This window comes from Lissotriton vulgaris, chromosome 6, assembly GCF_964263255.1.
Source record: "Lissotriton vulgaris chromosome 6, aLisVul1.2, whole genome shotgun sequence".
In the NCBI taxonomy this organism is placed as follows: Eukaryota; Metazoa; Chordata; class Amphibia; order Caudata; family Salamandridae; genus Lissotriton; species Lissotriton vulgaris.
In genome coordinates this window covers 362,329,770-362,354,583 of record NC_141694.1, presented here as the reverse complement: position 1 = coordinate 362,354,583, position 24,814 = coordinate 362,329,770, and the positions used below count along the sequence as shown (strand labels likewise).

General features: G+C 51.4%; 1 protein-coding gene across 1 annotated transcript in view; it reads left to right on the top strand.

Moving 5' to 3' along the window:
• The window catches only part of LOC147707338 (ribonuclease H1-like), a 685,720-nt gene that overhangs the window by 249,853 nt on the left and 411,053 nt on the right, over positions 1–24,814 (top strand). Inside the window, exon 5 of the mRNA XM_086926381.1 lies at positions 16,082–16,169. Coding sequence (XP_086782507.1) covers positions 16,082–16,169 — 88 coding nt within the window. The remainder of the gene's footprint in view (positions 1–16,081; positions 16,170–24,814) is intronic.

Below are 24,814 nucleotides of genomic sequence, written 5' to 3'. Positions count from 1 at the left end.
AGTTACAGGTAAGTAACTTGTTTTCTTCTTCGTATTGGCTGCCATACTTAGTTTGTGCCATGCGTTAACTCGAAGCTGTTTTTTGTGGGCCAATATTGTTTCCTTGTATTCAACTCGTAACTCATAAATATGCGATGGGTTACGAGGTTTGGTCCCCAGCGCCAATTTCAACTTGTGCAATGCCTGGGTACATTTTGAATCAAACCACCTTCAGCCAGCCATTTTCCGGCCTTTAGTGCTTCTAGTTAATAAACTCTTAACTGCTCTGTTTATATAAAAAAAAAACATTTAAGTGTACCAGGGAGGACCTGTTCACTAAGACAGTAGTCCATTTCTTTTCTACATTTAGTGACCACTTCCTTTTGAACTTTAAGTGGGTCTACTCCATCTCAATTAAATCTCATGCCGTTGGGCCTAACTGGGAGGATGCCAAATACATTCCTCGTTATTAGTTAATTTATTACCCCAATCTAGAAGTACTAGAGCTACTATTGTGGTCGCTGACCACCTGTTCAGATATCCATAGATCAGTATAGAAGCTATTTTTTTAAATTAAAATACGATCTATGTTACTGTGGGCATTCCTCCCAGTAAAAGTTTGACATTTAATATGGCCGTTCCTCATGGACCAGTCAAGTAAATCCTGGTCAAATTTCGCCATTCTAGTATTTAAAATCCTACCATATGCACAATGGGGGAAATGTAACAAATCATCATTGTTCCCGTTGGTATTATTATAGGCCTTCATAAACCCACATGAATTGGTTTGTATTGAGGGACAGACTCTTTATGTTAAAATCGTCAGCCCATAATATGATGGCTAGTTTACCAGAAAGTGCCAGTACCCTATCTGTCTCCTTTTCAAGTGCATCTAGTAGTGTTCCCCTATCGTTGGTAAAGGTATTATTATAATGATTGATTGAAACCAAGTCCTTACCCATTGGAAACTTAAGTCTCCGCACTTGGCTGTGGTTATCAATAGATAAGAAGTAACTTATGATTTTACACCCAAGTAGTTTATTAGATATGAGCAGCAACAGTCCTCCCTTAGCTTTTCCTGCTGGGGTAGGTATCGCACTCAAACAGTGTGATTTATAACCTTCCACTACAACCGGGTCTATGATCCATGTTTCCTGTAGGCAAATAAAGTCATTGCCAGAGGAGATGAAATCCTGCCAAAAAGGGGTATCTAATTTTTTACCAAGGCCTGCAATATTCCATGTTGTAAGTATATAACCCTCCTGTGTTGCGGTTTGTATTCTGTATTCCTTGGCTAGTGGTAGGATTTGTAGTCACAACTAGGTTCATAGGGATCTCAGCACGTTGTAACCCAGTCATAAATTCTTTGACATAATGTATGGCAATATGATCCCCGCTCCCAATACTATTAGAACATGTATACACCTGCTTGAGGTCTTGTGTATGGGGGTTGTACTTCACTTATTTAATTTCCTCTTTAAGTTGAACTGTGGACTACCCTCCAACCTGGTTCATCCTTTGGGGATACCCCCTCGTATCCCTCACGTCCATCATTATCCTCCATCGGGCTCAGGGACTGGAATCTATTATACAACTGAATAAAAAAACATGTGGGGCTACTAGTGGAGGCAGTAAATTATTATTAGAATGATCAGCCTTTTGATTGGCGACCGGGTCACTTACCAACAAATGTCTGTAAAAATAGCCCAGTGGCCGTAGTGTTGTATTAAAATCCCAGCATGAGGGGGGAGGTGCCCTTAGTAGAGTTTTGTGTGACCAACCTGGTTACCTAAAATTGATTTATTATACAGTTGCCATCACATTTTTTACATAGTGGGCCTATCCACCCTACTCTTTGTGTAAGTATTATCTGTTCAGCTCCCATTGTTGGAAAACCATAATTTTTTGATAACCAATGAAGAGTTTTATTTTTGAGTTTAATATTTTTCTGATTGACCGTCTCGCAATTTGGGTACATATGCTCCACATTCTGGTGGTAAGTTTAGAAGTGCTGGTATATCAGTGACTTTAGGGTTATCTGTATTGCGTGACCCTCTTGCCTGCTCTGGGGGCTCCTCCCTTGGTTTTCCTTTGCCTATCGGTGGTATTACACTGTTATCCTGTGGTGGTTTATTTCGTGCCTCTAAGTTTTTGTCGTTATCTAAGTTTATGACTACAGTCATACTAGTACTGGGTACAGCCATCTTTAAGGTTGACTGCTTAATCTTTGCCAAATTAGCGGGGACATTTGTGGTCACATTAGCCTGATCCCTAGGGTTGGTTATTTGATCTCTCAATCTAAGTTTATCCACGTTCCCACTAAGTTTATGTAACTCTCTTGCCAAATTATCAATTTTTTCATGTAATGGCCGAATTATCTCAGTTGTTTTCTCTATAAAAACCTCCATACTGAATGTACACTTGGATTGTTCATTACCAGGAGCAGCTCTCTGTTTCGCAGAGATCCCTCTTGTGGTAATTTGCGTTTCTTTGGCTGTCCTTCTATATCCCTGACCTGTATCTTTCTTTTTGCACCCTTTGGTTGAATTTGTAAGTGGGGGCGATGTGGACTAATTGGATAAGTTCGGTATAACTGAGATCCGTGAGACATGAGAATTCTCTGCTTCTGCTACAGCTGTGTCCGGTATAACCTCTATTGTATCGGTGGTCCAGTCTGTAATAGTCAATCCTTCCTCCATATTTGTATGGATCTCTGCAATCAGGCTAACTTGTTCCCCACCCCTTGTACCAGTTCCCACTGATATGTCTTTCTGTGCGATCTATTTCTTTCACCAGGACACTAACTGCTTTGGTCAGTTACGTGTCGATAGAATTATGCGTTTTATCCATTAGAGGTTTTACTCAGTCTAGTCATGGTTGGATATTATCAAAATACATACTGAATATCAAAAGGAACAACCAACAGCAGCTAGCATGGAAAATCGTGGGTCGCATGTAATAATATCCTAACAGGCTTTGGTTTCGGCCTACTAAGGCAATATATATGAAATGATGCTAACCAAAACCTCCTACTACATCATATAACTCATGGATCTGAAAGACACGTTAGTGATAGATTCCTTACCTTAGAATATCCCCAGGCTATTCAGACTAGTCAGACTGGATCCGGAAACTTTTGCGTAGCAATACCCCTGCGCGCCGGTAGGCGTCGTCTGCGGCTCCGCGTCCGTCGTCGGCGCCGTGAGCGCCGGGATGACGTCGTCGGAGTACTTAGACGGCGCCCATGCGCGCTGACGTCAGTTCTTCTTTTTTCCGCGCCAGCTAGCGCAGATCCGGAAGAAGCTCTACCCCCAGTCACTTTTTGACTGAAAAATTTTGATCCTTTTTGATCTTCTCTTAGTCGACTGTACTCGACTATCGGTGCCAGGGATGCCCAGGTTCAAGCCTTGTTCGAAGTGCGGCCGACTCATGTCGGTCACGGACCCCCATCGCCGGTGCCTGAAGTGCTTAGGCCTCGACCACGACGATCGAACCTGCGCCGACTGCCGGGCCCTGACGTCGAAGGCTAGGCGGGAGCGGTCCCGCAAGCGTCTCGAGCTGAGGCACTCGGCCCCGCGCCGCTCCAGGTCCCGGTCCCGGTCCCACGGGAGGTCGAGGGACAGGTCGCGAGGTCTGAGTCATCGACGTTCCGGAAGTGGACACCGATCGTCTGGTTCCAAGTCCTCAGGTAAGAGGCATGAGAGGTCGGAGCGACACCATCGGTCCTCCGACCCGCCCCGACGCTCGCTCGATGCGGCCGGGGACTCGGGCGACACCGCCCACGCGGCTCCGCGGGAGTCGCAAGCGTCGCCGCCTGCCCCACACCTTCGGGTCCCTGGGCACGGCACGGCGCGTCGCAGGAGGAGGTCGAGAGGTATCTCATGGCCATGAGGGCCCTCCCTCCTCAGTCGGTTCCCGTGGCGCCTTCGGGCCGATCGGCTCCGTCTGGAGGTCCTTCCGGGTCGGGTGCTTCGGTCCCGGCGCCGCGCGACCTCGCTGGATCCGGCTCCGGATCTGGGACCTCGCCGGTCGACCTTACGACCTCGCCGGCGCCGTCCCTTCAGGTGTCGTCCCCGGCAGCCGATGTGGTTGCCGCCCCCAATGTTTCCTACGATCCTACTCAAGAGTCGGAGGGGCGCCGCTGGGCGCCGATTCCGTCGGCCTTTGGAGACTTCTATCTCCACGAGGAGGCCCTGGCTGCTAATCCTGGTCTCCAGGAGCCAGGTGACGAGGAGCAATGGGAGGGGTCCGAGGACCCTCTGGCACGTGATTGCCAGTCACATCAGGACTGGACATATGAGCTTGGGGAGGCCAGTGGTATTGACACCTCGCCAGACACTGGATTTACGTCGCCCCCGACTGTGGCTCCGGAGGCGGGTTCTGCTTACTGCGTAGTGTTGACGAAGGCAGCTAAGGCCTTAAACCTTCAGCTCCCCGTCGCGGCCGTGAGGACTAATCTCCTCACTGAGGTCCTCAAACAGCAGTCCGGCTCCGCGGAGCCCCTCCTGCCGTTCAATGAGGCCTTGTGTGACGTTCTTCTGGGCACTTGGTCCAAGCCCGCCACAGGCCCCCCTGTGGACAGGAACGTGGCCAGACGCTACCGCCCGGCACCGGGCGACCCATGCTTTTTGTCCACCCATCCCACCCCCGAGAGCCTGGTCATCCAGGCCTCTAACTCCCAAACCGCATTCCCGTCGGCCCCGCCCGACAGGGAATCCAAGAGATATGAGCAGTTCGGGAAGAAGGTCTTCTCGTCTGTGAGCCTAGGGCTACGGTCTGTAAACACCAACTGTCTCTTGGGCCGCTACACCCACACTCTGTGGGACACGGTTGCGGAGGTGCTGCCACAATGCCCTGAGGAGGTCAGGGCTAAACTCAGCCAAACCCTTGCGGACGGCCGAGATGCGGCACGCTTTTCTATCCGGTGTGGGCTGGATACCACGGACTCACTGGGCAGGGCGATGGCAACGACGGTGGCGGTTCGACGCCACGCCTGGTTGAGGTCCGCCAACTTCTCGGCCGATGTCCAGGCCACACTCCTGGACATGCCGTTTGATGGCCGTCGCCTCTTCGGCGACAAGGCAGACCATGCGCTGGAACGTTTTAAGGACTCCAGGGCCAAGGCCAAGTCCTTGGGCCTTACGGCCCCACGCCAGCAATCGGGTGCCTTTCGCTCCTTTCGTGGCCACGGAAGGGGCGCCCCACCACGGACCGTCAGCCACGCACCGCAGAATGCTCAGCAACGCGGTGGCGGACGTGGTCACCGCCGTGGCGGTGGTCGGGGCCAGCGGCGAGGCCAGTCCACACCTCCCTCAGCAGCCCCCGCCTCAAAACCTTCCTAGTCCGAGTTTTCAGGCCCATGTGACGCCTGTGGAAGGCAGGGTTCGCCATCACCTCTCCCACCGGCATACAGTCACTTCGGACAGGTGGGTGCTGCAAATTGTCCGAAGGGGTTTCTCCCTCCCCTTCGAGTCTTCCCCTCCATCCATGCCACTTCAATACCACCGTGTGTCGGGATCACTTGCAACTTCTGCAAGAGGAGGTTTCGGCCCTCTTGGCCAAGAGGGCCATCGAGCGCGTTCCTGGGCCAGAAGTAGGACGTGGCTGTTACTCCCACTACTTTCTGGTACCCAAGAAGGGCAAAGGGGGCCTACGCCCTATCTTGGATCTGCGGAACGTCAACGGCTTCCTCCAGACGGAGAAGTTCAAGATGCTCACTTTGGCTCAGGTCCTGGCTGCCCTGGACCCAGGAGACTGGATGGTAGCGTTGGACTTGCAGGACGCCTATTTCCACATCCCCGTCCTGCCGGCCCACCGGCGTTACCTACGGTTCATGGTGGGCCAAGAGCACTTTCAGTTTACCGTGCTCCCCTTCGGCCTTGCCAGCGCCCCACGGGTGTTCACGAAGGTGATGGCGGTGGTCGCAGCCCATCTGCGCAGGCAGGGGGTATCAGTCTTCCCCTACCTCGACGACTGGTTGTTAAAGGCGGGCTCGCCCCAGACAGTCGTCAGCCACCTCCAGACTACGGCCGACCTCCTGCACTTGCTGGGGTTCTCCATCAATGTGCCGAAGTCACACCTGTGTCCCTCTCAAAAGCTCCTCTTCATCGGAGCGGTTCTCGACAAGGCGCAGTTTCGGGTTTACCCACCCGAACAGCGGGTTCGGGATATTCAGGCTCTGATTCCTGTCTTCAGGCCGTTATCCCGGGTCTCTGTCAGGTTGACGCTGCGGCTTCTGGGGCTGATGGCCTCCTGCATCCTTCTGGTGCGTCACGCCAGGTGGCGGATGCGGGCTCTGCAGTGGGACCTGAAGTTTCAGTGGGCCCAGCATCAGGGCAACCTGTCCGATCATGTCCTGATCTCAGAGGGCACTGCGAAGCAACTGCAGTGGTGGCTCACGGACCGCGACTGGGTCAGTGGCAGACCCCTCTCCCTACCCCAGCCGGAGCACGTAGTTGTGACGGACGCGTCCCTCCAGGGCTGGGGAGGCCACATGGGAGAGGCGGAGATCAGAGGCCTCTGGTCTCCGGCGGAGTCCCGGCTCCACATCAACCTTCTGGAGCTGCGGGCGATTCGTCTTGCACTGAAGGCATTCCTCCCCTCTGTCAGGGGGAGCGTAGTGCAAGTGTTCACCGACAACACCACCGCCATGTGGTACTGCAACAAACAGGGCGGTGTGGGGTCGTGGACCCTCTGCCAGGAGGCTCTGCGCCTCTGGCAGTGGCTGGAACATCAGGGCGTGTCCCTGGTGGTTCAACACCTGGCAGGCTCTCTGAATGCCAGGGCGGACGAACTCAGCCGCCGGTGCATGATGGATCACGAATGGCGTCTGAACTCGGACGTGGCACAGTGGGGAGAGCCTTGGTTAGATCTATTCGCCACAGAAGAGAACGCGCAATGTCAGCAGTTCTGCGCGTTGGAGTTTCCAAGGCGGCACTCGCTCGGAGACGCTTTTCGTCGCGAGTGGAGCTGCGGTCTGTTGTACGCCTTTCCGCCTATACCACTTCTGCCCAGAGTGCTGAAGAAGATCAGGCACGACCGGGCCCAGGTCGTCCTTGTGGCTCCGGACTGGGCACGAAGATACTGGTATCCCGAGCTACTCAGCATGTCAATCGATCCCCCGATTCGTCTGCCTCTTCGGGAGGACCTTCTGTCGCAGCAGCAGGGGACGGTCCTGCACCCGAACCTGTCCAGTCTCCACCTACAAGCTTGGAGATTGAGCGGCGGCAGTTGAGGCCATTTGACTTGCCTCCCGAAGTCTGTGATATCATTCTGGCAGCCAGGCGTCCCTCCACAAAGTCGGTATACGCCTGCCGGTGGAACAGATTTGTGGCATGGTGCACAGCAAAGGCTGTGGATCCTCTCTCTGCACCCCTTTCGGAAGTGCTGCTCTTTCTTCTTTCCCTTGCCCAGCAGGGCTCTGCTCTGGGCACTCTTAAAGGGTACCTTTCTGCTCTATCAGCCTTCTTGAGGCTACCAGATCAGCCTTCTTTATTCAAGTCCCCTATTGTGAGTAGATTTCTGAAGGGCATCACGCACATGTTCCCTCCTGTTCCCTTCGTGATGCCCCAGTGGGACTTGAATCTGGTTCTCACCTATCTGATGTGCGCTCCCTTTGAGCCGCTTCATAACTGCCCTCTTCGTCTCCTTACTCTAAAGACGGCCTTCCTGGTTGCCATCACCTCTGCCAGGAGAGTGAGTGAGCTCCAGGCTCTTTCTTCTTCTCCACCTTTCCTGTCTGTTCATCCTGATAAGGTGGTGTTACGTACACGACCTTCCTTTCTGCCCAAGGTTGTCACGGCCTTCCACATCGGGCAGTCCATCACTTTGCCCACCTTCTTTCCGCCTCCGCATCCCTCGAAAGAGGAGGAGAGGCTCCACCGTCTGGATCCAAAACGTGCGCTCTCCTACTACCTAGATCGCACACGCCAATTCCGGGTGGATGACCAACTCTTCGTTGGTTACGTGGGCGCGAAGAAGGGAAAGGTGGTGCACAAGAGGACCATCTCTAGGTGGATCATCTTGTGTATCCAAGCATGTTACTCCATGGCGAGGAAGGAGGCCCCGGCTGGATTGCGGGCTCACTCCACTCGGGCAACGACAACTGCCCTGGGCCGCGGTGTCCCCCTGCAGGACATTTGCCAGGCAGCTACGTGGGCCTCGCTGCACACGTTCGCAAGACACTACTGCCTGGACAGTCAAGTCCGGAGGGATGGCTTCTTTGGCCGTTCCGTCCTCCAGGACTTTCTGGTGTGATATTGGTTCGCAGACCCACCACCGGGGTTGGTATTGCTGGGGTATCTATTCTAAGGTAAGGAATCTTTCACTAACGTGTCTCTTTCAGATGCACAAGTTACTACTTGTGTAACGATATATCTGTAAGAGACATTAGTTAGTGATAGATTCCTTACCGCCCACCCGTCCTCCCCGTTCTGCGAACCGATATCTAGGGTTAAGGTCATCCCCTTTCAGGGCCCTAGTTTCATGGCACCAGTGTTGGTTCTGTCATGGCTCTGCGTATCTGGCGCGGAAAAGCTGTGTTATCAGAACTGACGTCAGCGCGCATGGGCGCCGTCTAAGTACTCCGACGTCATCCCGGCGCTCACGACGCCGACGACTGACGCGGAGCCGCAGACGACGCCTACCGGCGCGCAGGGGTATTGCTACGCAAAAGTTTCCGGATCCAGTCTGACGCCTGGGGATATTCTAAGGTAAGGAATCTATCACTAACTAATGTCTCTTACAGATATATCGTTACACAAGTAGTAACTTGTGCATTAGTAAAGAAAAAAAAAAAAACCCCCAGCAATCTTACTCCATTTGCAAATGTCAATAAGGTGGCCCAGCCCGGCCTCAAACGACCTCGGACTGCCGCAGACTGCCCCGCCCTTGTCCCGGGCTTCTCCCGGCGTCGCCCGCGCGCGTCCCGGTTGTGCTCGCGATGATTTAAGCGCCACCGGGCGCGTAGTACTCGTGGGCTGTTTCCATCAGCGAGGGCTTCTGGGAAATGTAGTTTCCCCCCACTCGGCGGCCGCGCTAGATGTTTCGTGGCAGCGGGGGGAAACCAACACCAAAGGCTGGGGCTCCGGAAGAATGTCCTGGTAAGTCCTGGTGAGTCTTGTAGTGCCCCCCGAATAATGTCAAAATGCACCCGCTCCACCAGAGTGCTCGCGTAGATTTAAGCGCCACCGGGCGTGTAGTAGGCGTGGGCGGTTTCCAGCAGCGAGGGCTTCCGGGAAATGTAGTTTCCCCCACTCGGCGGCCACGCTGGATGTCTCGTGGCAGCGGAGGGGAAACCAACACCAAAGGCTGGGGCTCCGGAAGAATGTCCTGGTAAGTCCTGGTGAGTCTTGTAGTGCCCCCAGAATATTGCCAACATTTCACTGTTCTTAATTTTATTTCGGAGGGGGTGTGGGGTATCTGGTGTGTTCGAGGCATGTGGGCTGCTGAATTCATATCTTGTGCATAGATCGCCGCCTAGTGTTGGGTCCGGATGATCGCACATTTTTGTCCTGGAAGAGTCTTCGAAGTATCACGAAAAAGGTGGCTCCTCCCCTGGACTACAGTGCGCATGGGCATCGACTCCATCTCCAGATTGTTTTTTTCCGCCATTGGGTTCGGATGTATATTGGTTCACTCTGTCGGAATCGATATAAAAGTTTCTTAAGGCCAAAAGGCCTTTAGTTTTTCGTCGGTATAGTCTAGCGTTCGGTGCCCGATTGCTTCCAGCTCGGAGCCGGATTTCCAAGAGAGCCGCGTGCTTTTCGACGCTGCAGGCACGGTCGACGGCAGAGGCCTTATCGACGAACTATCATGGAACTGAGCCCGTTCAAAAGATGTCCTGTGTGCAACTCAAAGTATCCCCACATCGACGTCCATCCGGTGTGCAACAAGTGTCTGTCGCCGGATCATGATGAGGCCAGCTGCATGGCTTGTTCCCGTTTTCGATCCAAGAAGACGCTAAAGCATCGACGCGCTGCGCGCCAGGAGGCCCAGCAGACTGCACCGGCGCCTATGGACATATTCGATGCCGGGAAAGATGACGGAGCTGACCCGGAAGTTCGCGAGAACCTGTCTAAATCCGCGGCGGAGGTTGACTCCAACTACGACGAGGATGTTGAAATATCGAAGCGGAAGAAGTCGTCGACGAGGTAGATGTCGGGGCCTTTGGGGCCATGGAAGATAGCTCGAGCGAGGAGTTAACTCAAACTGACATTGTGGCCGAAACGCTTCCTAAGGCTCAGGTCGAGGGATCGCCACTAGGCCTTACCCAAGATCTACGAATAAGTTCTACTGCCCTGCCTTCGGCTCGTCTTCGGACATTACTATGAAGCCTCAAAATCGAAACCGAAAGTAAAAGCTCCGGTCTCAAAGCAAGTGAAAGCACTGGTGCCTACATTGAAACCAAAAGTGCATATTGCTTTGGTCGGCTCAGTCCTCGGATCTGTTGGCACCGACAAAGCAGAAGGCCGTTATCGACCCGAAGAAACAGCTCAAGGGCGTCGAGGCGAAGTCTAGCGCGCCCAAGGCAAAAGTCAAGGCAGTCGACCCGAACAAATCGGCGCCTAAGACAGTCGACACCAAAAAAGGACTCCGTGATCCCAAGGTTCTCAAACCTCCGCATCGACAGGACAAGGCCAAAAGCGGACAGGCCCACGAGTCCGCGTCTGGGGGTGCCTCGGAGGAATCCGTTGAGTCGACGCAACCGTCCGCCTCCTTTACAAAGCAGGTGGCAGACGCCCTGAAACGCATCAACGACAAGGTCTCGGGTGTCGGGCCAAAAGATCCTCCACCTTCGAAGCCTGCCGACAAACCTCAGAAAACGTCGACGCCCATCCACTTCACGCTGCCGCCGAAGGCAACGCCGAAGGCTTTCGTCCCTAAGATAACCACCGACGTGCCCAAGAAGGCGTCTTCAGTGCCAAAGGCCACCACGGCGGTCTAGGCCATAAAGCAACGACAATCCTCGTTGGAAGAGCAACAGGAACATTTTATTGATGCCGAAACGGGCAGACTTTCCATTTATAAGCGGAAAATCTCCCCGGAACAGCCAATGGAGTCCTACAAAATTCCACTGAAGAAGGACTCTACTTGGACGCCCGTTCTTGTAGAACCGGTGTCTCCGCATGGCCAGGATGTCTCACCCACTTATTTGGATGTGGACATTGGGGAAGGTGATGATGATGATGACGAATACAGCTATCCTGTCTATACTGATACAGATGATACCAATGAACCCTGGGCAGCTGCTGCTGACCCAGGTGACCCTCACTCTACCCCAGACACACAAATGTATTCGGTAAAAACATCACCCACTGAGGATTCGGCTGCATTTAATGCCCTCATTGAAAGGGCAGCTAAGAATCATGACGTCAAGCTCCATGCTGACCCCATTGAAGTAGACTTTCTTTTTGACACCTTTTCCGTCTGAGAGGACTGTCAAGACTCTGCCTATGCTGAAGGGTGTCTTGAAGCATGCTAGGGATATCTTTAAGGAGCCTGCAAGAACCAGGGTGATAAACCCCAGGATTGAGAAAATATAAACGGGCGCCTAGTGACCCTACTTACATCAAGGGACAGTTGCCGCTGGACTCTCTTGTTGTTTTTAACACCCGGAATTCTCAAATGACTGGTGATGCTCCTCCCCCAGATAAATAATCTAAGGTGTTTGAGGCATCAGGGAAAAGGGTGGCAGCTCAAGCGGACAAAATTTGGCGCATCTCAAACACTCAGTCTCTTCTAGCCAGGTATGACAGGGCATACTACGACACACTTGAGACCCTGTTACAGCACCTCCCAGATCAATATAAAGAGGCAACTGAGATGCCCATCCAAGAAGGGAAGCTCATATCTAATGCTTCTATCAAGTGTGCACTGGACCCAGCAGACACTGCGGCCAGAGCAGTTAACACTAGTGTTATGCTGAGACGACATGCCTGCTCAGAATCTCCGGGTACAAACCAGAAATACAGACCACCATTCTCAATCAGACAGTAAAACCTGATCATCTATTTGGCCCAGAGGTGGACACCACCTTGGAAAAAATCAAAAAAGACACTGACACTGCTAAGTCTAAGGGGGCCCTGCAGTCCCAGCAGTTCCGGGGGTTTTCTTTTCGTCGCTCAAGCAATAAAGGTGTTCCCAGAGGCCAGCTCTCCCAAACACAGTACTATAAAGGCAGCACGCAGAACACTTACACCAAGCAAAGTCGGGGTGGATATCGTGGAAACGGTGCCAAAGGCAGAGGTCGTGGAAGCAGCAACTCAAGATCCTCCGCCGCTACCAAACAGTGACGCCTTGTCACTGCCCCCCACCACGCAACACCTGTCGGGGGGAGACTTACACAGTTCCTGCCAGTCTGGAAGTCCATCGCCACAAACAGGTGGGTCACAGAGCTTATCGAGTATGGTTATTGTCTGGAGTTAACATCCACTCCACTCAACATACCCCCAAGACACCGTCCTATGTCCGCCGACCATTTGCACTTATGGCAGCAGGAGGTACTCGTCATGCTGCAAAAAGGGGCAATCGAGCTTGTGCCTGTGGACGAAAGAGGCACAGGAGTTTACTCACTGTACTTCTTGATACCAAAAAAGGACGGGTCCCTCAGACCCATACTGGACCTCAGACCCCTCAATCAGTACATTCTGTTGGAGCACTCTCACATGCTAACGCTGCAACAAGTCCTACCGTTGCTCAGTCAGGGAGATTTTCTAGCAACGTTAGATCTGAAGGATTGTATTTTCATATTCCGCTGCACCCGTCACACAAAAAATACCTCGGTTCACCATCCAAAACAAGCATTACCAGTTCAAGGTTCTACCTTTCGGAGTCACCACGGCACCCAGGTTGTTTACAAAGTGCCTGGCGACGGTGGCGGCGCACCTACGGAGACGAAACATTCACATCTACCCTTATCTGGACGACTGGCTAATCCAGGCAAAGTCAGCCCAGCAGTGTGCCGCCCACATGTCCCACACCATTCACCTTCACGATCTGGGATTCTCACTAAATTACCCAAAGTCCAACCTGCAACCCGCCCACATACGGCCGTATCTGGGTGCGACCATAAACACTCTGGCAGCCACAGCACAGCCAAATTCAGTGAGGGTCGGCAGCATTCAATCGCTGATACAAAAATTCAGACCTCAACACTCACTTCCAGCTCGAGTGTTCATGCAGTGGATAGGCATGATGGCCTCCTACATCTCCATAGTCCCGCACGAGAGTCTAAACATGCGTCCGCTTCTGGAGTGCTTAGCACATCAGTGGACTCAGGCTCACGGACAGTTGAAAGACCTTGTGTTGGTAACCGGTCGTGCATACAACTCTCTGCATTGGTGGAATCCACAAAACCTTTGCAAGGGACGACCGTTCCAGGAGCCTGTGCCACAGATCATTCCGACAACGGACGCTTCTCTCCAGGGTTGGGGAGCTCATGTACTCCATTACACTGTGCAGGGACTATGGACACCACAGCAAAGGAAGATGCACATCAACGTTCTAGAACTGATGGCTATCTTCATGGCAATGAAAGCATTCAAGGTACATCTGTGCAACAAGGTTGTGTTGATCCGGACGGACAACAAGACAGCCATGTACTACATCCAGAAGCAGGGAGGTACACACGCTCCACAGTTCTCATCTGGCTCAAAGCATGTGGAAGTGGGCCATTCAGAGGAACATCTTCCTCATGGCGGAACACCTCCCGGGCAAGGACAATCAGATGGCGGACCTACTCAGCAGGTACAGCCACCAAATGCACGAGTGGGATATGCATCCATCAGTTCTCCAACTGTACTTCCAAAGGTGGGGTCATCCAGAGATAGACTTGTTCGCCACAAAGGAAAACGCCAAACCTTTGCCGCCAGGTTCCCACACCCACAGTCTCAGGGCAATGCAATATGGATGAACTGGTCAGGCAAATTTGCGTACACTTTTCCCCCAGCACCTCTAATACCGCTGGTGGCACGCAAGCTCAGGCAGCACTCGATGACTCTCATCCTGGTTGCTCCAACGTGCGCTTGCCAACCATGGTACACCACGTTTCTGGAACTGTCCGTGGTACCGCATCAAAGGCTGCGCCTCACACCCAGGCTTTTGACGCAGAGCCATGGCGACATTCAGCATCCAGATCCGCAACAGCTCAACCTGGCCATCTGGCTCCTGAGGTCTTAGAATTTGGCTACCTCAACTTACCTCCTGACTGTATGGACATAATCAAGGAGGCAAGAAAGCCCACCACCAGAGCATGCTATGCGGCGAAATGGAAGTGGTTTGTCATTTATTGTGCAGACCACAACATTGACCCGCTGGATGAATCTATTCAGAACATCATTTGTTATCTCTTACATCTGTACAAATGTAATCTGGCCTATGCTTCCATTCGGATAAATCTATCCGCAATGGCTGCCTATCTCCAAAACCGACAGCACCTCTCACTTTTCAGAGTGCCGGCCATTAAAGCCTTCCTGGAAGGACTCAAACGAGTCATTCCACCGCGGACCCCACCAGCTCCCGAGTGGAACCTAAATGTGGTCCTCACCAGGCTGATGGGTCCCCATTTTGAACCACTGCATTCCTGCGAGATTCAATTCTTGACATGGAAAGCCGCTTTCCTTATAGCGATTACATCGCTACGACGAGTTAGTGAACTCCAGGCACTAACTATCCAAGAGCCATTTATTCAAATTCATTCCAACAGGGTGGTGCTTCGCACTAACCCAAAGTTCCTTCCTATGGTGGTTTCTCAGTTCCATATCAACCAGACTATAGAACTACCTGTGTTCTTCCAAAATCCGGAGTCAGTTGCGGAGAGAATGCTCCACACACTTGACGTCAAAAGGGCCCTAATGTACTACATTGATAGGACCAAAGATTTTCGGAAGACTAAACAAATATTCGTTGCCTTTTCAACACAACACAAAGGCAACCCCATTTCCAAGGCTGGTATAGCCAGGTGGATCGTTAAATGCATCCAGATCTGCTATCAGAAAGCCAAACGCACTCTCACCATTCCACCGAGGGCCCACTCCACCCGGAAGCTGGGGCTTCATGGCTTTCCTTGGAAATATTCCTTTAGAAGACATATGTAGAGCAGCCACATGGTCTACCACACACACATTTACAAAACACTACTGTGTTGATGTGCTCTCCAAACAGCAGGCAGCTGTAGGGCAGGCTGTTCTAAAAACACTTTTCCAAACTGCTGCAGCTGGCACAGGCGGCCGCCGTTAACGGAGGGACTGCTATGTATTCTATGCACAAGATATGAATTCAGCAGCCCACATGCCTCGAACAGAATATGCTACTTACCAGTATGCATCTGTTCTTGGCATGTAGGGCTGCTGACATTCATATCGCCCGCCCTCCTCCCCAGCGGCTGTAGCGCTGGAGTTTTTCACACATACTTCTAGCATGGTCATCATTCACGTAGTTTCACTCCATCTTTGCCACAATGTCTAAAAAACAATCTGGGGATGGAGTCGATGCACATGCGCACTGTAGACCAGGGGAGGAGCCACCTATCTCGTGATACTTCGAAGACTCTTCCAGGACAACCATGTGCGATCATCCGGACCCAACACTAGGCGGCGATCTATGCACACGATATGAATGTCAGCAGCCCTACATGCCAAGAACAGATGCATACTGGTAAGTAGCATATTCGATTTGTTTCCCAGTATCAAATGCAGATTTGAAGCTACTATTAGACCTAGCCTGCGATAGTGTAAGGAACCAATATTTATTGAGATGTCTGCAATGATAACCTTTAAAAAGAAATCATGTTGTGATATAGTATTACAGCCCCACGTTGTTTAGCAGCCTATAGCACAGCCTAGACTAAACTTTAAATATATTGATCAGCCACCTCTTCTCTCCCTATACTGTCACAATTTGTTCTATAGGTACATTTTCTTTAATCTCTATAAAGTGTGCTATTTGACTATAGAAGTTTCATCACCAATAGTAGAATTTCAAAAATATGGTCTCAGTATGTTCTTGTACAGTATATCTTACACATACTCTTAAACTGTTGGTTTCCTGCAATTCAGAATTGATAAAATAAAGGAGTGTCTTTTTTCTGCTTTCAATTCTACAGTGGTGTACACAGATGGTTGCTGCACCAATAATGGCAGATCTGGTGCTAGTGCTGGAATTGGTGTATACTGGGGAGAAAACCATCCTCTGTAAGTACAAGCATTGGCAAAGGGAGGATCTATTGGTGTGGTCAATGTCCTGAGATGATATGGTATGACATGTAATTTTAGGATATGCTAAAGGAGAGAGTTGTCAAGAGACAGGGGAGAGTTGGAGGGAGGGTCGCAAACGCAAGTGGACCCTGGATGGGATTGACCGAGTGGGTAAGGGCAACACCAAGGGACAGAGGGCAACACGTAGGAATATTATGTCTGCAGTACAACTAAAAAGTGTGATTTGCGCACTCCCATAATAAACCTTCTCAACTATGGTGTTTGAAACAGTAATAGAAGGCAATATGGAGAGAGGAGTTAAAAGCCCTGAGGAAAGAGGATGGGGGGGGGGGGAGCTCATGGAAAGGGAGAGGGCAGTACAAAGGACTATTATGTCTGAAAAACAATTAAAAAAACAAAAGTGAGAAAAATGACAATTTTATGTTAATTCCCTGTGAGAAGTTGGCCTGATATATAATGTTCACTATTCTAGTGAGCACTTTGTATCAGTCCAAACAACCCTTATTGATTGGTTGTAAGTCAACCTTATAGACCAGCTATCCTAGTAGCATGGATACGAGCAGCCTTCAAGCTAAACTCTAGAGGGCGTGTTAAGCCAGCTGTTATACCATCACATATACCCCTTGAACACCAAGTGAAAGGACACCACACAAGTGTTATGAAAACAGTGTATTTATTTAGATCACAACAGCCCTGTACTCTTTATGAGGACAGGGTACTAAGCACACAATAAAACTCTTAGGAAAATACTTCAAGTTGCACAATTTACACAAATGCCCGAGGGGCACGAAAAACCATATACTACAAAAGTGGAATGCGAAATTACTAGCAGGTAAGTACTGGACTAATAGGCTTTGGAATTGCTAGGACTACGTTACTGAACCTTCAAATTACTAGTAGGAGGCCTAGGGGACTCGGGTGCAGAGTGTGCACTCTCACACGGGATGCGGGACAAAGTCTATGGAGGCTAGTAAAAGCAAAGTTCGTGTTCTCGGGCGAACCAGACTAGTTAGGCTGAAAAACGAAAAGGATCTGGACCCTTGGATAGTGAGGCTATGCTGGGGCACCGAAATGCCGAAGTTACCTAGCCCAGGGGCTGCGGCTGCATAGGTCTGGAAAGACGTCTGGAATCCTCGTTGCAGTCTATGGAGCCTGAAAGAAGAAGTTGCTGGCAGGCGACCAGTGAAGATTGTTCGGTGGATCCAAGCCTGGATCGAAGATGGAAGACACCTGTAAGCAGAGGGGACCAAGTTCTGAATCACTAGCCAGTGATTAGATGGGCACCAGGATGGCACCGGCTGAAGTCACCATGACCAAGTGAGTGGGCGACGCTGGGCTCTGCAGTCTCACGGACCAGTCGGAGTTGTCTGCGACCAGGATGGAGGTGCGAGCTGTCCCACGATGGTACCTGCTGTCGACGTCGCTGGACCCAGGATTGGGGCAACAAGTCTTGGCAAATGCAAGCCCACGCGGTGGACTCAAAATGGCGTCTGGAGTGGACCAGGAGGGTCCGGGGTGCTCCTCTTTTGGAGGGGAGCAAGAGCCAGTCTGGAGCAACCAGACCAGCAGTGTTGATGTCGTTCGTCGTCAGGAAGGCCACAAGCCAGCGGGCTAGTAGCCAGACAACGCGGTGAGCAGCAAAAAGCAGAAGGGCCCCACGCAGATCTGGTGGATGCTGGACTTCGGTGCTGGAGCTGCTCAGGGTTGGGGCTTCTCGGACCCCAAAGCACTCACCAGAGGATCCCTCGGCGGTCGTGCTGGATAGAAGTCGTGCAGTTCTGATGATGGCCGGTCCCTCGAGGTCTCGTCGCACCTACGGTTCTCAGCTTAGCTGTAGAGGTAGGTAGAGGTCAGAGGTGCCAGGGAAGCCGGGTGTCGTCGTGCTGGTCGGTCGGATTCCGGAGGAAGGACGTGCAGCAAACCGCAGTGCTCTTTAGATGGTGCCTGCGGATGCAGGGTGACTACTCCTTAGCCACAAGGGAGAAATCTTAAGAAGAAGTCGAGAGTTCCTTTCGTAGAAAGTAGTTTCTTGATTCAAAGATGATCTAATTTGGAAGGGGGCCCGCTCCTATCTTTATACTAAGAAAAGGGGCTGGCACGCGACTAGGTCCTGCCCATGGGTGGGACCAGGAAGGGGGGTGGTTACACCCCTCTCCCATGCCAGACTTTCCCCAGCTCAGGGGCTGGTGTGCCCCTGGAACTGGTTCTAGCCGGCAGATGCATAGTGAGCACCGGGGTGCCACTTGCAGTCACCTTCTTCTAAAGCCCTGCCTACCCAGGATACACAAAACCCTGTCTGGGATGGTGCTAGCATTGCCCCTGACAGGAAACCCTTTGTCCAAGCTCCCCTCGCTGGAAGGACTCCCAGCTGCAGGGGGTCAGACTTGTGTCTGTGGTGGCAGCATCCATTTTGTGATGCTGAGGCTTGAGTTAACTTTAACCGGGGTTCACAGTTATATACATGTTGTGTCCCTCTAGAAGGGTGGAATGCTAACCCCGTCGCCAGAATTGGCGAGGGGTTAGTATTCCAATTCGTATGACACCTTACTCGACATGTTTTGATAAAGCGATACCAGAGTTGGCATATTACCGCGAGGATTATAATACACTCAAGAGTATATGGTATGCGTTATCATGGAACAGCTATTAGGACTTGGTTCCGTAAGCTGCAAACGGGCTCAGCTCATGCCAGAGCACCATCTCACACGATTCCAAGCACTCTGCCTTCAGGATTGTCAAGGCCTGCTATAGGAGTGACTGATAGGAATCTGTGTGTCTATTTTAGGGTTAGATATAGGTATACTATATCTAAAGCAAAGGGTGATTACACCACCTTGCCCCAGCTGTCGTGCAGCCAGTTGTCAGATTTAGATGGCCAGCCAGGGGTGGCATAATACATGCTGCAGTCCCTGGTAGGCCCTGGGTACACCTATGCCCTGAGTTACAGGGTCTGATAAGGTGGCCCAGTACCAATTGGTAAATGCACCTAGGGTACATGTTGTAATTTTAGTGAGAGAACAGCTAGGCTGTGGGTCTGATTAGCAGGCCCACAGCCAGAGAAAGTCTTAAACCAGTGAAACAAAAGCAAAAAATCTGGGTGAGCATAGGATTGCAGACCCTACACTCCTACATTCCCCATATACATTTTCTCCACAGTAGTGGAGCATGTTCGAAGCAGTAGCGGAGATCGATCGAAACATCAAAGCCACTGGGACAGGGTGGGAGTTGGGGGGGGGGGAGAGGGGGGGGGGAGTGGTCTGCAAAGGCAACAAAAGCAAAATAAACAAAAATGACGAGCTCATGCAGTCTGGAAATAAACTTCCTGTCCCACCGTGAAGCTTGTTTGAATGAGTGTGCACACTGTACCCCATTGTGTTCCTTTTTTAGGTCTCGCCTGGCAAATGCAGTGCGAAGCGCTGTCGCCAGCGAGAATCTTTGTTGCGGAGTTGCCTCTCATGCGAGGCAAGACATGGACTTGCGCAAGAGACGTCCAGTCATGCGATGTGCCCATCTCCTGTTCTCCTTCCATCCTCTGTTCAACCCCACTCACCGGGGGGACTCTACGCTGCTTACCAGGCTCTCTCATCAGCGTGTCAGTCTCTCCAGCAGGCAGGGCTCTCCACGAGCACCGGAGCCCCGCTATCTCACATGCTCTCTTCCGGCTGGCTTCACGGGCACAGAAGCGCAGGGTTGGCTCCCGTCTGCTTCCTGACTTTTTGCGGCCCTGTCCCAACACAGGTTGCCTGGCTTCCTGTCCGGGCTGCGGCAGTGAGTTCCTCAATACGGCAACTAGCCAGCTTCGGCTGTCAGGAGGAGGAAGAGGGCTTGCTCCCCCATTCTGCGGTTAATCCAATCCAGGCGTGTAAAATTAAAATTTTTGTCTCCCGTTGTGCTTAATTTGAGCATCAGAATCTCGAGTAATTCTTAATCCACAAACCTTAAACGCCACAGCTTATGCTTTTCCACCCTCATCTTTCAGTTTGACACGCCACGACGGAGTGATTTTAAAAACCATCGTTTGTTCCCTAAATTTCACCTGATCAGCAGCAAGAAGGCAGAGAAGCCCATAGATAGCGGAGCAGACAAATCATACTCTACGGTAGGGAGTAACACTTTTTGCAGTGCTTGAGGATGTTGTGAATGGGAGAAAGATAAGGTTGGCTCATTGTCTGCCTCTTTTTGTGTTAAGGAGGCATTTTTCCTATATTTGGGTGTTTTTGCTGGCATACATTGGACGCAGGTCATGTTGGATCTGTTTCTTCAGAAGGTGCCTGAGGCAACGGGAGAGAACAAGGTCTTAAACTATATATTGATTATGTTATTGACCAGATCTACATTGTAATCATCAAGTTCGAGGCATGTGGGCTGCTGAATTCATATCTGTGCATAGATCGCCGCCTAGTGTTGGGTCCGGATGATTGCACATTGTTGTCCTGGAAGAGTCTTCGAAGTATCACGAGATAGGTGGCTCCTCCCCTGGACTACAGTGCGCATGGGCATCGACTCCATCCTCAGATTGTTTATTTTTTGCCATTGGGTTCGGATGTGTTCGGTCCCCTCTGTCGGAATCGATAGTTCTTAACTTTACTTTAATTGAGACCAAAAGGTCTTTAGGACAAGCGTCGGTATTGTCTTTCGTTCTGGTTCGTACCTTCCTCGGCTCCGAACAGACACTGTTCTTCCGCGTGCTTTCGGCACGGAAGGGCCTACTCGACACTCCAACCTCTTCAACCATCATGTAACGAAGTCAATTTAAACAGTGCCCGGTGTGTGCCTCGAAGTACCCGCATATCGATGTACACCCAGTGTTCAACAAGTGCTTGTCGCCGGACCACGACGAGGCCAAATGTATGGCCTGTTCCAGGTTCCGGTCCAAAAAGACACTCAAGCTCCGCCGAGCTGCGCGCCTGGAGGCCCAGCAATCTGCACCACCTCCTACGGACATCTTCGATGCTGGGGATGTCGGGGACGGCGATATCCAGGAGATCACGGAATCTAACCCCGCGTCGGAGGTCGGGGACGACTACGACGCAGACACCGAGGATTTCGATGAAGTCGTCGAGGAGGTAGGGGACGACTGTGCCCTTGCCACCGTAGAGGATAGCTCGGACGAGGAGCTTCCTCAGACTGACTCCGGGGCCATCCAACATCATGAGGCCCAGGTCGAGGGATCGCCTTTGGGCCTTACCCGAGACCTTGATATACGTTCCACGGCTCCGCCTTCCGGCCGTCGAGCCGAAGTGCCAAGCCAAAATGGCCGACCCAAAGCCTACTGCATCGAAGCCGAAGGTTAAGGGGACAGACGCAGCTGCATCGGCGCCAAAGACGGTCGACGCCAGCAAGGGTCGACCCGATCACAAGAAACAGGTCCACGACCATAAGAAGTCCACTCTCGATCCGATGAAGCGGCAGGACGACCCCAAGTCCCTCTCTGCCTCGCTTCCACTCGACAAAACCAAGGGGGGCAACGCCAAGTGCGTCGACTCCGAAGGGCGCATCGTCGGTCGCCGCCCCGAAATCAGCCGCAAAAGACTCTCTCGTGCCGGCGCGTCCCTGCGCCTCGTTCACAAAGGTTATGGAGTCCCTACAACGAATTAGGGAGGGGGCCGCAGCACTCGAGCCAAAGGACCCTGTGCCGCCTAAGCCTCTGGAGAAACCGGCGTAGGCGCCTACACCGATACTTTTCACCTTGCCGCCTAAAACGGCGCCGAAGGCTTTCGCAGCTAAACCAGGGGCTGGAGTGCCCGTGAAGGTGTCTTCGACGCCGAAGCAGTCGTTGGTGGTCCCGAACCCACGGCAACGACAACTGGCAGAGGAGCGTCGGGAGCATTTCATCGACGCCGACACGGGGCAGACTCTCCCTACTAAAGAGAAAGATCACCCCTGACCCACAATTGGAGTCGTACAAGATTCCACTCAAAAGAAAGATGGACTCTGCTGGTGCCTCTGCCTTGATGGAGCCCATTTTACCACAGGCTCACGAACTCTCACCCACTCATTCCAATGTTGAGGCAGGTGACGACTACGACGAGGATGAGTATAGCTATCCCGTCTACAAAGACCCAGAGGATGTGACTGAACCATGGTCTGCAGGTGGCGATCCTGGGGACCCGCATTCAGGACAGGAGCCTCAGCTTTTCTCTGCCAAGACTTCCCCCACTGAGGACTCTGCGGCTTTCAATGCCCTCATCGAGAGGGCAGCAGCCAATCACGGCGTCTAGCTCCATGCTGACCCAGTGGACGTCGACTTCCTCTAAGACACCTTTTCGGTCTCTGAAAAGAATGTAAAGACTCTACCAATGCTGAAGGGGGTGTTGAAAAAGCAAAGTACACAGATTGCCAGCCACACACTTACTTAAATCCTCTATTTTTGAGGGAACAAACCATAAGAGACTTCCTGGTTCGTACGGGTATATCACTCTAACTCTTTTATTATTTATTTACTTTTTCTTTTTTTAAGTATCGATGTATGAAAGGGACACCTTATCGTTTTGTACACCTTTATATACAATTATTTACAATTCGCAATTATTTACAACACAAACACATACACATAACTAATTGTATTATACAAAGTGAATTGCTCTGATATATATACACTCAAATATTCATACTACGAAGAAAAAATCATCCGTAATTCCATAAAGACCAGAGTCAAAAGTATAAACTTGATGACCATCATAAATCAATGAACTACAGTTAAATGTAGGCAGTTCAAAAAAGGAAAAATAGACTTGAAATTAATTCATTCAGTCCATTCAACCAATAAATGGCTAATCTTTTTACGGGGTGTTGAAGCACGCAGCTGAGGTGTTCAAGGAGCCCACCCGGGCGAGGGTCATCAACCCAAGAATCGACAAGAAGTACAAGGCAGCGCCCACTGATCCTACTTGTATTAAGGGACAATTGCCTCTGGATTCCCTGGTTGTCTCCAATGCATGCAAACAAGCCAACTCACACACTACGGGTGATTCTCCTCCCCCAGACAAGGAATCAAAAGTCTTTGAGGCTTCGGGGAAGAGGGTGGCGTCGCAGGCAGCAAACATATGGCGCATATCCAACACACAGGCGCTACTAGCGCGTTATGACAGGGCACACTGATACTCAAGAGACCCTTTTACAGCACTTACCCGATCAATATAAAGAAGCGGCAGAAATGTTGATACAAGTGGGGAAGCTTATCTCCAATGCTTCCATTAAGTGCGCTCTAAACGTGGCTGACACCGCCGCGCACGCAATTACCACTAGCGTTATGCTTCGTAGACATGCATGGCTGAGGATATCTGGGTTCAAGCCGGACATTCAAACTACCATCTTGAACCAGATGGTCAACCCTGATCACCTGTTTGGCCCCGAGGTTGATACCACCCTTGAGAAGATGAAAAAGGACACTGACACTGCAAAGTCTATGGGTGCCTTGCAATCCCAGCAGTTTCGGGGTGGGTCCTTTCGTTGCTCATATACTAGAGGCACCTCAAGGGGTCAACTTTCACAGTCCACGCATTTCTACAAAAGCAACACCCAGACTTCTTATACCAACAAAGGTCGGGGTGGATACCGTGGCAACAACGCCAAGGGCAGAGGACGTGGAAACAGCTCCAGGTCCTCCACCGCCAATAAACAGTGACGCCTTGTGTGAGAAGGTGGCCTGATATGCAGTGCTCACTATTCTAGTGAACACTATGTATCAGTCCAGCAACCCTTATTGATTGGTTGTAAGTCAACCTTATAGACCAGCTATCCTAGTAGCATGGATACGAGCAGTCTAAGGCTAAAGACTCGAGAGGGCGTGTTAAGCCAGCTGTTTACCACACATATACCCCTTGAATACCCAGTGAAAGGACACCACACAAGTGTTATGAAAATAAACAGTTATTTATTAAGAATCACAACAGCCCTGTACTCTTTATGAGGACAGGGTACTAAGCACAAACCAAAACTCTTACAAAAATACTTAAGTTAGCACAGTATATACAAATGCCCGAGGGGCACGGAAAACCATATACTCTGAAAGTGGAATGCGAAATTACTAGCAGGTAAGTACAGTACTAATAGCCTTTGGAATCGCTAGGACTTGACTATAGAATCGTTAGATTACTTCTAGGAGACCCAGGGGACTCGGGTGCAGAGTGTGCACTCTCACGCGTGATGCGGGACAAAGTCTATGGTAGCTAGGAATTGCAAAGTTAGTGTTCTCGGGCGAACCCGACCTGGTAGGAGGAAAACGAAAGTGGATTCTGACCCTTGGATAGTGAGGCTATGCTGGGGCACCGAAATGCCGAAGTTACCTAGCCCAGGGGCTGCAGCTGCATAGGACTCAAAAGACGTCGGGAATCCTCGTAGACGGACCAGGAGCCTGGAAGAAAGAAGTTGCTGGCAGGCGACCAGTGAAGAAAGTTCGATGGATCCAAGCCTGGATCGAAGGAAGATGACACCTGAAAGCAGAGGGGACCAAGTTCGAGACTACTAGCCAGTAGTCAGTGGGCACCAGGAGGGCACCGGATGGTAGCCACCTCGACTAGGTGAGTGGGTGACGCTGTGATCGCAGATCTCACGGACCAGGAGGCGTTGTCGGCGACCAGGATGGAGGAGCAATCTGTCCCACGATGGATGAAGCTGTC